General features: G+C 37.0%; 1 protein-coding gene across 1 annotated transcript; it reads left to right on the top strand.

The window, feature by feature from the left end:
- The first annotated feature begins 239 nt into the window (after positions 1–239).
- Positions 240–13029, top strand: LOC114532841. The gene is made up of 4 exons (XM_028554434.1): positions 240–316; positions 414–473; positions 11482–11540; positions 12682–13029. The coding sequence occupies exons 2-4, from the start codon at positions 431–433 to the stop codon at positions 13027–13029; spliced, it is 450 nt and encodes a 149-aa protein (XP_028410235.1). The 5' UTR covers positions 240–316; positions 414–430.
- Positions 13030–13048: the final 19 nt, after the last annotated feature.

Below are 13048 nucleotides of genomic sequence, written 5' to 3'. Positions count from 1 at the left end.
TCCTTTTACTTTCAAATTTAGGCATTCTAAACGATTAAAAGTTTTTCAGAGCCTCGTCATGTGAAATAACGCTTCGTGTGTGGAAAACGTTGTAAAAAACGACTTTCCGGATGTAGTTCCCATTTTTCATTATTCTGTTCCTTATCGGGTTGTTTTTCTTCCTGCGTGTCCGGTAAACCTGAGATTGTGTTGATTAATTGTACTAATGTGTGATCTTGTGCTGTTTTTGCACTCAGTAAATTGCCACCTGTACCCTCAATAACGCATTTTTCTCTTCCCTCCGCGGCGAGTAAAAACAACATCACAAGAGCCCAGGGTACGAGGTTGTCATTCACTGTGACCTTTTATCTCCACATACATATGAAAATTTCGTATAACCTCTTCTTGAGTCTTGATCCATAAAATTAATATAGGTCTAATTCCTGCCAACATGATATCGGCGGAACTAGAAGCTGGTGTGCCAACGCAAACAGGTTAGTATGATTTCTACGATTTTTATTATCTCATGCAGGATTAGAACGCAATTTACTCCTGAAGGGAACGCCGATTATGTTTTGGATAAAATTACTCGCTTTAGGCAACTTAGCCTTAGGATGAAATGCAGCGAATCAAAATATTCAAGATGGGCCGATTTCGGCGATTTGTTTATTCAAAACGTAATCAGCATTTTGACATAACTCATAAGGATAAGTTATAGTCCTTTATACAAGGCAGAGAGGATCAGATCTCTTATACAGATAATGTTTCTTTTATGTTGTTCTTCATGCACATATATAGTATATGTGTTAAGACTAAAATTATTTCTGTAGCGGATTTTTGACTACATGAATAAATTACCTACTTCCAATAATACTATCAGAATAAGCTATTGGTATATTCTCCACTGGTATTCTCAAATTATAAGGTCTCCGAAAAACACGCAAAACCTACGCGAATATACCGGTCACGTGATTGATATTCAGGTATTTATGTATATGTATGCACACGACAACCTTTTCGGCAACGACTGTATATAAACGCAAGTTACATCGTTTGATAATGCTAGAATATGGTCTACACCGTCTCAAAATTTTCCATCGGATTGAGTAGGGTACATTTAAATCCTTAAAGCGACTTTACACTTTTTACTACCACATTTAACCATCCCTTTAACTGAAAATTCAACTCTTTGCAATTTAGCCCTAACCAGATGATCTTTAAGGCTTTTAGATCTTTGAAAACATACCATAGGTTGTTCAGGCATAACGCTCAAAAACTGCCCAGACAAACCTACAATATTTTGCAATAAAAATACCATAAAATTCACGCAAAGCCCGGTGAACTCTCTTATCACTTATTATATCCCATGTGTACTTAATATCTTCATGAAAGAATTCAAACGGAGAAGGAAATTATCAAGTACCAAATTTTAATTCACTTTGGGTGCTTGTTTTGATAACCCTGGGAAACGTATTTTCAAATCCCAGAAGCGTAATTAGTTGCACTGTCATTGAAATTCTAAAGTTCATACAAATTATGGTATTTGCAGTTTTTTTGATACACCCTGTACAGGATGTCTCAGGACAACGAATCATATCGGCTTTCAACTTCAACATAGTCTTCATCTTTGTTCCCGTCAATTTGTTTGATCGGTTGTTGTTTTGGTGTGAAAAAGCAATCGTTGCAGCACGATACGCAAGCATGTTCAATCCAGCCGTCAGTTTCCTCGTCTAGTTCTGGCACAGAACACTCTGAATGGTTATAAACTACGTAACTTAACGCATAACTTAAGCTTCGTTAAGTCCACGAAGCAACAATGGCTGGATCATAATGGATAATGTGGTACAAAAAACAGATGTATGCATTTTATACGAGTCAATTTTATTAGCCGTCTAAACTAGTGTCGCGCTTATGTCGAATTATGTGACAGGGGCCGGTTGTATCAAGCCCGTTTAGCTTAAACGGTGGATAAGTCCAAAATAGAAAGCAAGTCTATCGTTTTATTCAACAAGCGAACTAAATGTTTTTGACTATAATACAAAGATACTGTTACAACTACATATTCAGTGTATAATATTCAAGTTGACTCATTTAAGAGAGATGTAAGAGTGTTATTTAATTTTGACTTATCCGATGTTTAAGCTAAACGGGCTTGATACAACCGGCCCCAGAGCTTGTTGCAAAATTCAACAGCGTCGAATTTAATGTGCCGCGTCGAATAAAAACAGTTTAGACGTCGCATTTCAGTCGAAAAAAAGGCGTCGCACTTCAGTGCATTAAATGCGACGAGTTAAATTTGACTAAAATGCGACGTCTAATCTAGGCCTAAAGCGCAATAGATAAGCACCTCTGGGAATTGAAAAGCTTAATCCTTCATTTAAAATGCCAAAAGTCATTTTAGCTGAACTATGGTGCAAACCCGCGAACAATATTAATATTCTTGCATATTTGAGTGGTTGCGTTTTTTTTGAGACACCTGTATACATTCATACGGTTTAAGTGTTTTCAAAACAACATAATTCTTTTCTGAGCAACCGCGACTTCTTTGCACTTGATGACTTGTTGACAGTTTTATTCAATGTTTTATTTTCTGTATACTTACCTGCGATTAGAGCAAGTATACAGGGTGTCCCAAAAAAACCCGAAAACTATTGAAATCACTCATTGTTAAAATTTGAATGCCGTGTTCACGAATTTCAGCCCGTGGGGATTTAATGCAACTTATAAAATGCTAAATGCTTTGTGTTGCTAGAGAAAGGGGACATGTCGAAGGTCATGCTCCTTTAGATGCATATTTAAATAATGTTATCCATATTTGTAAATTGTAAATATTGTTAGTAAATATCATTTTTGCGAACAAGCAAATTTACTGCATCATATGCAAGCATAAAAATGAGTATGGTAAACATTTATACACCTGTGGGTCCCAACAGAGTGCTTAGGCATTCAAACTCTAACGATTGCATTGTTATGGGTGATTTCAATAGTTTTCGTTTTTTTGGGACACCCTGTAGAAATACCGGAAGAAAACTACATAATATTAAACGAGAGGTAAACCCTTTGTTGCAATCATTCGCCTTAATTGTTAATTGAGGGTTTCAACAAAATTGGTAGCCCTTGCAGCCTTAAAATTATACTCTTTTCTTCGTTTCCTAACATTACAACTTGACGAGGAGGCATTGTCCGTAACAAAGTCAAAGCTGTTTGCAGAATATTTTAAAAGCATTTACATAGCAAGCAAAGGGCTATACACATGCAACTCTCAAGAGTGCATTGCTTAAAATATACTGCAATTGATATCATCATGGTAATTGACACGCTAATTGTTCATGCATGATCAACTTTTCCGTAAACAAGTCGTCTGGGTTTGAAGTTTTATTTGTTCCTTGTCATGAATTGTTTTTGCTAATCGGCTTGGAACGGAATAAAATTATCACATTCGTCTAAGTGCTTGTCGAAAATTCATATTTAAGGTCTCATCCAGTAGCCACGCGAGTTTAAACGAATGCAGACAACTGAGTCGCTCGGTTGATGAGGCTACTCGTTCGTTCTCGTTGAATTGTGCATGTTCACTTATTCGACGAAAAGAAAGCAATTCTCAAGGAACTCGATAGGCAAATCATTGATATATGCGAAATTACCGACATTGATAGGGAAATTGAAGAAGCTGACGATATTTTGTCTCGAATTATGGACATGCAACAACAATTCCCGAAACTCCGACCGTGACGGCACCGCTTCCCCCGTCGTCGAATAGTCCTACCACTCTGAATACGATGCCACTAATTCAGCTCGAAAACGAAGGTGCTGGTTCAAGTTCAAATGAATTCGTACGAGTACGACCCATTCCCCATCGATCAATAACTCTACAATACCTGTAGTACAGCAACAACGTTTTTCCAAATTGCCAAAATTGGTTCTGCCCAAATTTAAGAGAGATATTACCCAATTCTGATCTTTCTGGGACAGCTTCGAGGGTGCTGTGCATAAGAACCCTGTCTTATCCGTTATCGATAAGTTTAACTACTTAAGATCACTGTTAGAGGGCCGTGCGTTTCGTGCCGTACAGGGCCTTCCTATTACCAAAGGAAACTATCAATCCACCGTTGACATTTTGCAGCAACGTTTTGGAAAATCCCAAGCTATTATTTCAGCTCATATGGAGGAGCTTATAAAAATCCCCAGCTTGTACTGTGGACAAACCCGCTCAAATGCGATATATTTACGATAAAGCCAGTGTCCATGTTCGAGGTCTAGAAGTTGCCCAATGGTATAATGGCTAAGTTGCTCAATGATATTAGAATACAGATTGCACGACATACAACACAGGACATATGGAAGATTGACGCCATACTAGATATCATCTTGAAGGAAGTTGAAGCCCGTGAAATTAGTGACAGCGTTAAGGTGGGTGATCCTGATCACCGTAGGCCTAGAATACTATCCGCACAAGCGTTGGCTGCTCAAGGATTCCCTGGGAAATCCATCGTGTGGGTGTATTGCAAGGAACATCATTACTCAGCCTCCTGTGATAGAAACGAATGTGAATGCAAGGAAGGAGATGTTAAAGAGTGATCGTAAATGTTTTGTTTGCTTGGGAAAAAACAACTGCAGCAACAAATGCGATCCGAATCGAAAGTGTAGAAGATGTGGTGGGGGTCATCACCAATCCATTTGTCAAAGGTTTAATCCACCTGATCCCTCAAATCCGAACAAGAGTCCAATCAAGCCTGATGATAAACCTCCATCTAACGAAGGCAATGCGGCAACCGATCGTGATTCTCGAGCCTCAACTGCGACCGCTGTTGACCAACCCCAAGTCACCACCACCGCCACCAAGAGTCACCATCAAATTCTCTTACAGACCGCAGTCACCTATGCTAAATCGTTTGATGGTCCCAATGAAATTCCTGTACGTGTTCCATTAGACAACGGAAGTCAAAGGTCGTATGTTACCACTTCTTTGAAACGAAGACTGGGTCCAGTAACAATAAAAACGAAGAAAATCAACTTGAATACCTTTGGTGATGACAAATACCGGGTGTCCCAGAAAAAAGTACTCCGGTTTGATTCATAATAGCTTCTAAACTAGCTAAGCTATTAGGCTGAAATAACTTTCCCTAGATAGAGGAAAGACTAACTTAGATTTTGATATATTACAGTTGTATTTTACTTCAAAATTTACGGAGATATCAATGTTTAAAAATTGGTAGCATATTTCTGGATGTGTCTAAATTATGCAAAAAACGCCGTATCAAATATTAATAAAGCTTTTCTCAACTGAAACATGCACTATTAGCAGTAAATAAATGACACTTGACAAATTGTTTATTATGAAGTATTATTTAATGAAGAAAATAATCGAGCCTTTTTGCAATTACACATATAACAGTATCAGCGCTATCGAAAAATGTTGGATGTCCCTGGGGAGTTGCATGTTGTGCCTTATGAGTTATGGAATTATGGTTTGAATGTGTTTTATTTTGAGTTTATCCTGAATATGCCAAGATTAAGTAAAGATCAAAGAGTATGGGTGTGTTTATTTACTGCTAATAGTGCATGTTTCAGTTGAGAAAAGCTTGATTAATATTTGATACGGCGTTTTTTGCATAATTTAGACACATCCAGAAATATGCTACCAATTTTGAACATTGATATCTCCGTAAATTTTTAAGTAAAATACAACTGTAATATATCAAGATCTAAGTTAGTCTTCCCTCTATCTAGTTAAATTTATTTTAGTTTAATAGCTTAGCTAGTTTAGAAGCTATTATGAATCAAACCGGAGTATTTTTTCTGGGACACCCAGTATACTAAAGAACGCTGTGAAATGGTCCAGTTACAAATAATCCTCAGAAGTGGTTCGCGGTGAAAGTGGACCTATCGCAATTAATAGTGATTTCGGATGGGTGGTTTGCGGTAGAAGCACCAGTTTGTTACGTTAAGCTGCTCGGAATCAACTGGAACTTTGAAACCGATGAATTTTGTTACAATCTTCAAGAGATGGTTGAATATGCCCTGTCTCTCCCCTCTACGAAACGCTCTGTTCTGAAGCTTTCGGCGAAGGTGTTCGATCCTATTGGGTTAGTTACCTCATTCACTGTTAACATGAAGATCCTCTTCCAGAGTCTATGCACCAAGAAGGTCAACTGGGATGACGATTTAGAAGGGAAGATATTGACCAGGTGGAAACAACTTGTGGATGAACTTTATATCTTAAAGGATATCCGAGTACCTCGATATTATTTCCAGTGTGATGACCAACTTACTCGAACTTACCAACTTCACGGATTCTGCGATGCATCCGATCTTGCCTTAGCAGCCGTAGTGTACCTCCGAACTGAACATAGTAATGGCAAGATGGACGTAAATCTGGTCGCGTCAAAGTCACGTGTTGCACCAATTAAGAAACAAATGAACCCCGTCTCGAGTTGTTAAGCGCAACAATTCTCGCAAGATTAATAAGATCAATTGTTCGTGTTCTAACTTCAATCTAGCCTTGATCTAGAAGTCATACTGTGGACTGACTCTTTCACGGCTCTTTGTTGCATACGTAATCATCGCGTCTGGAAGACCTATGTTCAAAATCGCGTGAAGGAAATTAGAGCCATTACTGCTGAATATGAATGGAGACATTGTTCTGGAGAGTTCAACCCAGCGGACTTACCCTCTCGAGGATGTACGGGAAGCTAATTAGTTAGTTCTGAATCTTGGTGGAATGGACCTCAATTCTTAGCCAGCTCTCGTGATCGATGGCCACCAGAATTGCAACCAACGAGCATAGATTGTGATCAAGCCAATCTCGAATCTATGAAGAATCCTCCCTTGATAATCCGCTCATTGTCTGGCATTTCACCTGCCCGTAACAATGTTATACAAATTGAGGAAATAATGGACATCCTACGATACAGTAAAAAGATAAGGTTATTGCAAGTAACTGCCAGTCATTCGGGTTTAGAGAGTAATCAGCAAAAAAGCCATCAAGCATCATACATCATCTTTCGAATTGAGTGCAGTCGAGATCCATGAAGCTGAACAAATATGGATACGTCGTATTCAGTCATCCGAGTTTAAGGAAGAGATCGATTGTATTTGTAGTGGTTGTAGCCAATGTTTATTGACGATGACCAAATTTTGCGCTGCAAAGGTCGAATCTGCGAATCTTTGGTGCCAGAACCTGCCAAGCAACCGATTCTGCTCTCCCCGAAGCATCCTTTTAATAAGCTAAACGGGCTTGATACAACCGACCCCAAAGGCCGGTTGTTCGAAAGATGGATAACTTATCCAACGGATAAGTCCTATCTAACGGATAAATTTGCTACCCAGTGGATAGTTATCTATTGGATAAAAACGCGTTGCACGAAGCGTGAATAGTGGAGTGGATAGCTATCCAATAGATAAGTTAAAACTTACCAGGAGAAAACAAGATTATCCTGAAATTTCGAACCACAACGTCAACTGTTGAATTCAACTGTTGCTAAGCATTTATAACATTGAATTCATAATCATTACAAATTCTCGAGTAGTTACTGAATGGAAAAGACGTGAACAAATAATTGCTCGAACTTCACATAATAGTGATTTTATTTTAAACACATTGCAATTTTATTCCTTGACCTTGCGACGCTTTGCCTTTCGGTTCCATAACAAATTTAGGAACACTATTTTAATGTTTTGATTGGCTAATTCCCGGCTAATCTAAGCATAGAACAAAATTCGTGGCCTTGTTGTCTATACTTGTCTATTGCGTGAATGAAATTACTTAGATATTAGCAAGTTTCCTTGGAATAGGTTGAATCTTTCTATGCATATATTCGCGTTTATAAACTGATTATAAGCGTATATAGTAAATTTACCGCCTGTTATAAATGTGAGGATGTCCAAAAATTCGCCACTCGGAACGGAATGTGTAGGTAACGTAAAACGCTGCTGCGACAAATAATTTTATATCAACATCGGCTGGGGATTGCACTTCGAAAATATTTTTAATAGTGAGTACAATTATGATGTACATTAATTTGTATATACATATTAGTTTGTAGTAACAGGAATATTGCATTTTTGTCCTTTTTTATCTAAATGTTTACAGTGTTATCTTGTATTCTTGAGTTTATCCTCTTGGCTTTAAACTACCTCCGGACCTTGGATTTATCCAGTAGATAGCGATTTTTATCCGCTGGATAAAGTTATCCAAGCTTCGTGCAACCCAAATCACACGCTGGATAAACTTATGCGTTGGATAGCGAGTTATCCGTTGGATAGCGACTTATCCACCTTTCGAACAACCGACCCAGGGGCCGGTTGTTCGAAAGATGGATAACTTATCCAACGGATAAGTCCTATCCAACGGATAAATCTGCTATCCAGTGGATAGTTATCCATTGAATAAAAATGCGTTGCACGAAGCGTGGATAGTGAAGTGGATAGCTATCCAATAGATAAGTTAAAATTTGCCGGAAGTAAACAGGTGAAATTTCGTACCACAACGTCAGCTGTTGCTAAGCATTTACAACATTGAATTCATAATCATTACGAATTCTCGAGTATAGTTACTGAATGGAAAAGACTTGAACAAGTGATTTGCTCGAACTTTGCACTTCACATCATAGTGATTTTATTAATTAAACACATTGCAATTTTATTCCTAGCGACTTATCCGTTGGATAGCGACTTATCCACCTTTCGAACAACCGGCCCCAGATGTTTTAATCGTCCTATTAATTCGCGCACGTGGCACGCGATATTTTTTACAGAGATAAACGAACAAAATTAATGCAGTTCTTGTGTCAATTCGCTTGTGCAAAAATACTTATTCGCCTAAAAACAATTATTCGCCTTAAGCTCGGTGATTAGCGGGGAATATTCACCGAGACGAAGTCGAGGGAAGTATTCCCCGCCGAATAATTGTTAAATATTGGTTTGGTTCGTTTAACTGAGGCGAAAAATTGTTAAATATTGGTTTAAAACCTTGAAATTCAGCTACTACAATGTGTAATGCGAAATTGCCGCGTGGCTATTTCGCGAGAAAATATCTCATTTTATTTGGCCCATATTTTTCGTAAGTGTATACGCGTGAATTATTAGAGCTTCGTCGCGTCCGACCATATATCAGACTTAAAATTTTTAATTAAGAATTAAAAAATAGGTACGCAATGCGTACATGTGGGTAGCCTGTAAAACATTATTAATGCGATAAAGCTGCTATAGTGGCAAGTAAATATCAACTGATGCAATAAAATATTATTTTCTAGTCTTATGTTCTAATGCCATAGACAACGGAATAAACGCCCTATAATTAGCTGGTTCAATACAGTTATAACGAAGTCGATTTATTATGCAATCTATATATTATAATATTTTATTGTATTAAATACATTTTAGGACAGATATACAAAACATATATAAAAGCATTTTTACAAGAGATAGAAAATGAAATTTTTGCATTGCATTATAATTTTAAAACAGGGCAACTTGTTACTACCATTTGCCGAATTATAATTTATAAAACAGGGCAACTTGTTACTACCATTTGCAATAAGGTAATGTATTTGGTTTAATAGTTGCATGTCCACAAGCAAGAAAGACAGGTGAAATATTGAATTATAATTTATAAAGCAAGGCAACTTGTTACTACCATTTACCAAATTATCATTTATAAAACAGGGCAACTTGTTACTACCATGTGCAATAAGGTAATGTATTTGGTTTAAGGTGGCTCGATACAGTTTCTCGAATTTTTTTTTGGCTCATTTTAAACAGGAATATTAAGCACCTAAATATTTCACTATAAGGCTAAAAGTTAATATACTTTGCAGGAAACATATATAGGGCGGAAATATTCTCAGAACCTTTGCCGGGCACACGTTACTATGGAAACAGAGACGTTTCAAAATGGCCGCCAAACAAGGTTTTATCGTGTTTATATCACAAACGAGTTCGGTGACCCCCAATGTTTTTTGCATTAAACGTTTACGCTATAGATTATTTATCTGTGAAAAAGTTTTTAAAAAATTCTAACATGGGGGAATTTTTTAATAAGTAAAAATATCGTTTTTGTAAATAGAAAAAATTCCTCATGTTAGAATTTTTTTTAAAGTTTTTCACAGATAAATAATCTATAGCGTAAACGTTTAATGAAAAAAAAACTGGGGGTCACCGAACTCGTTTGTGATATAAACATGATTAAACCCTGTTTGGCGGCCATTTTGAAACGTCTCTGTTGCCATGGTAACGGGTGCCAGGCAAAGGTTCTGAGAATATTTCCGCTCTAGATATGTTTCCTGCAAAGTATATTAACTTTTAGCCGTATAGTGAAATATTTTTGGTGCTTAATATCCCTGTTTAAAATGTGCATCTAAAAATTTCGGAAAATTGTATCGAGCCACCTTAATAGCTGCATGTCCACAAGCAAGAAATTGACAGGTGAAATATCGCATTATAATTTATAAAACAGGGCAACTTGTTACTATTTATTTTCTATTAGTGTAACTTTGTAGTTGTAGATTCAACGCTCACCGATCACCGCTTTTGCGTCTTTAAAGTACTCAACTTCGCTTTAAAATTTGACAAACGTATTAACGTAACTTCGGTTGCTTCCGTCCTTCGAAAACAACGAAATTTTCCGGAAGTAGAACGTACCGTTCGTCATCTTTCGTATATCCGACGATTGCCGAAGATTGCCACACACACACACACACAGATCCGGACACTTTTTCGACTACATAGTGGTTAGCCGCGCATGCGCAGGCTACCCACAAAAACGAGTCGCGTGCCTTTATGGTGTAATAATGCACGATGGGGGAATGTTGGGAGAATACGAGAGAAGCTTGTAAAACACGAGGCGTAGCCGAGTGTTTTACAAGCTTCTCGAGTATTCTTCCAACATTTCCCCGAGTGCATTATTACACCATAAAGGCACGCGACGAGCTTTTTTAATTCTTTTATAATATAAGAAGAAATTATAGGGCAACAACAAAGTTTATTTATTTGATCAATAATGAAATTCTCCTTACATGTTATTTAAGATGTTGCTTAGCAACAAAAACTTCAAGGCCAGAAGCGTGCATTATGGCCTCACAATGCACGCGCGGTAGCCAATCAAATTGCTCGTTATATCATACTTATATTATAAGGATTTTTCAGTCACAAGGACACACTTTAGAATCGCTTAGGAAGTGAATATGTGGGACGCAGATTTGAGAACTGTTGTTATGCCTGGTCTTTATTTATGCTCAAAGCTGGATTCTCAACCAGGACGCTCGTGAAAAAAAATTTTAGGTTTCGGGACCGAGTCGTTGTTGTTTGTGATTGGAAAAGGCGTATTATTATTTCACGTATAGAGCCCGAAATTTCGAAGAAGAATTTTTAAAATTCAGTCTCAGAAACCAAATTCTGGCGAGCAATATAATATTATTCTTTAATATCAGGAGCCCCTTTAAGGAATTACTTAAAAAATCGCTTCTATTGTAAAAGCAACACCTAAATTTTTTATTTAAATTTTAGGAGGAATTTGGAGGAAAGATCCCGTGGAACAACTGACACAAGCTCCCAAAGTGCAGAAGGTGAAATTTCTTTAATGATTTTTTTATCTTCGGAATTTGACATAATTATTTACAGTTTATTGCAATTTAATAACGTAGATAGGTCAAAAATGAAATATATAAATATAAGTAAACCCGATACATGATTTCAAAGAGTTTAGAACATTGAAAATGTTTAAATACATAGTGCTAACACAAGCAATAATTTATGGTATTTTTCTACACATCATGTTTGGGGTTTGTTATTTTTCTTAAACTACATTTTCCTCCTTGCGTAAAGGAGGCTTTGAAGCACAGATTGAAATTTCTCAAACTGCGGTTGTCTTCCGTACTATGATCTGTATATTTTCATACTTGTACCAAATTTTACTTTTGCACGTACGTTCTCAATACACAGTGGTGTGGTTTTAAGTGCAACTGATGAAGGCCCGGGGTAACGGTGTGAAAGCTTTACAATATGAAATAACGAGTGCGTACCTACATGCTAATTTATTTGTATTGTGATATCACCTTGCCTAATTACAAGAGTATTAAGTTATTCTGAGTAAAAAAGGAGTTCTATGATTGTGCAATTACCATCGTAACGAGCATTGGACACACCCAATGATGTAAATTGGATGACGGAATTTCTTAAAAAGACAATTAAACCAATTTTTACAATGTAATGATGGAATTGCTTTAATTGGCTCTAAATATATTGCCCATGCAGGCTCTGAACTAGAAGGCAAACTATTAATGTGAAACGCCTACGTGCTATGGCCTATCTCACAAAAATTTTAGATATTTTACTTACGCTTAACGAAAAAAAACATTTTAGTTAATCGAAAAGACAAAGGGGTTAATGAAGGTTTTGCAAATGTTCATAAACTATCGAGAACCATACAATAGAACAATGAAACAATAGAGTAGGCCAATCGTACACTTTTGTTTGCTTAGGGTAAAACCCTAATTCGTAAAACGTTTTGTTAAATTCTCCCGTTCTTTATATATTTCGAAGAGAAAAAAACCACCCAGGATCGATTAGGGAGACCTTTTAGATTGTATCCTTCAATTTTTTTCAAAACAGTATAACTCATAATTTTGTGGTAGTGTATCCATAATCACAGTAGTTGTTTAAAGTATAGAATAATACATTGCTAAATTTATTTATTTACTGGAATAGGTCGTTGAGAATGCCGCGGAAAAGGAAGTCATAAAGCAATTCAACAATCTGGCTGGTGTGAGATCAAAGGATATTTTTTCTGAAATAAACTTCTTGAAGAAAGTCATCAGTTATTGGTCATATCTTGATCTGTCCTTTCATAAACCGCTTGTTGAAAAATGGCGAGTGCTAGAATCCATGAATAAAGATCTAGAGAACGAATCTCTCATGTGTGTCTTTTTCGAACTGGCGAATTTTTCCAATGGTTTTGCCAATGCTGCATCTCACATGACCGGGTACTTGGTTAGCGAAATTCTAAAAATGGGCAAGGAGAATGGCGCTAAAACAGAAAAAACAATGGGAAGCTAGTCACCTCATTAGAGGTATG

The sequence above is a fragment of the Dendronephthya gigantea genome, unplaced genomic scaffold, assembly GCF_004324835.1.
Source record: "Dendronephthya gigantea isolate DGI-Jeju-01 unplaced genomic scaffold, DenGig_1.0 000081F, whole genome shotgun sequence".
NCBI classification, from domain to species: Eukaryota; Metazoa; Cnidaria; class Anthozoa; order Malacalcyonacea; family Nephtheidae; genus Dendronephthya; species Dendronephthya gigantea.
The sequence above is the reverse complement of the archived record's forward strand: the minus strand, read 5'-3'. Positions and strand labels throughout refer to the sequence as shown.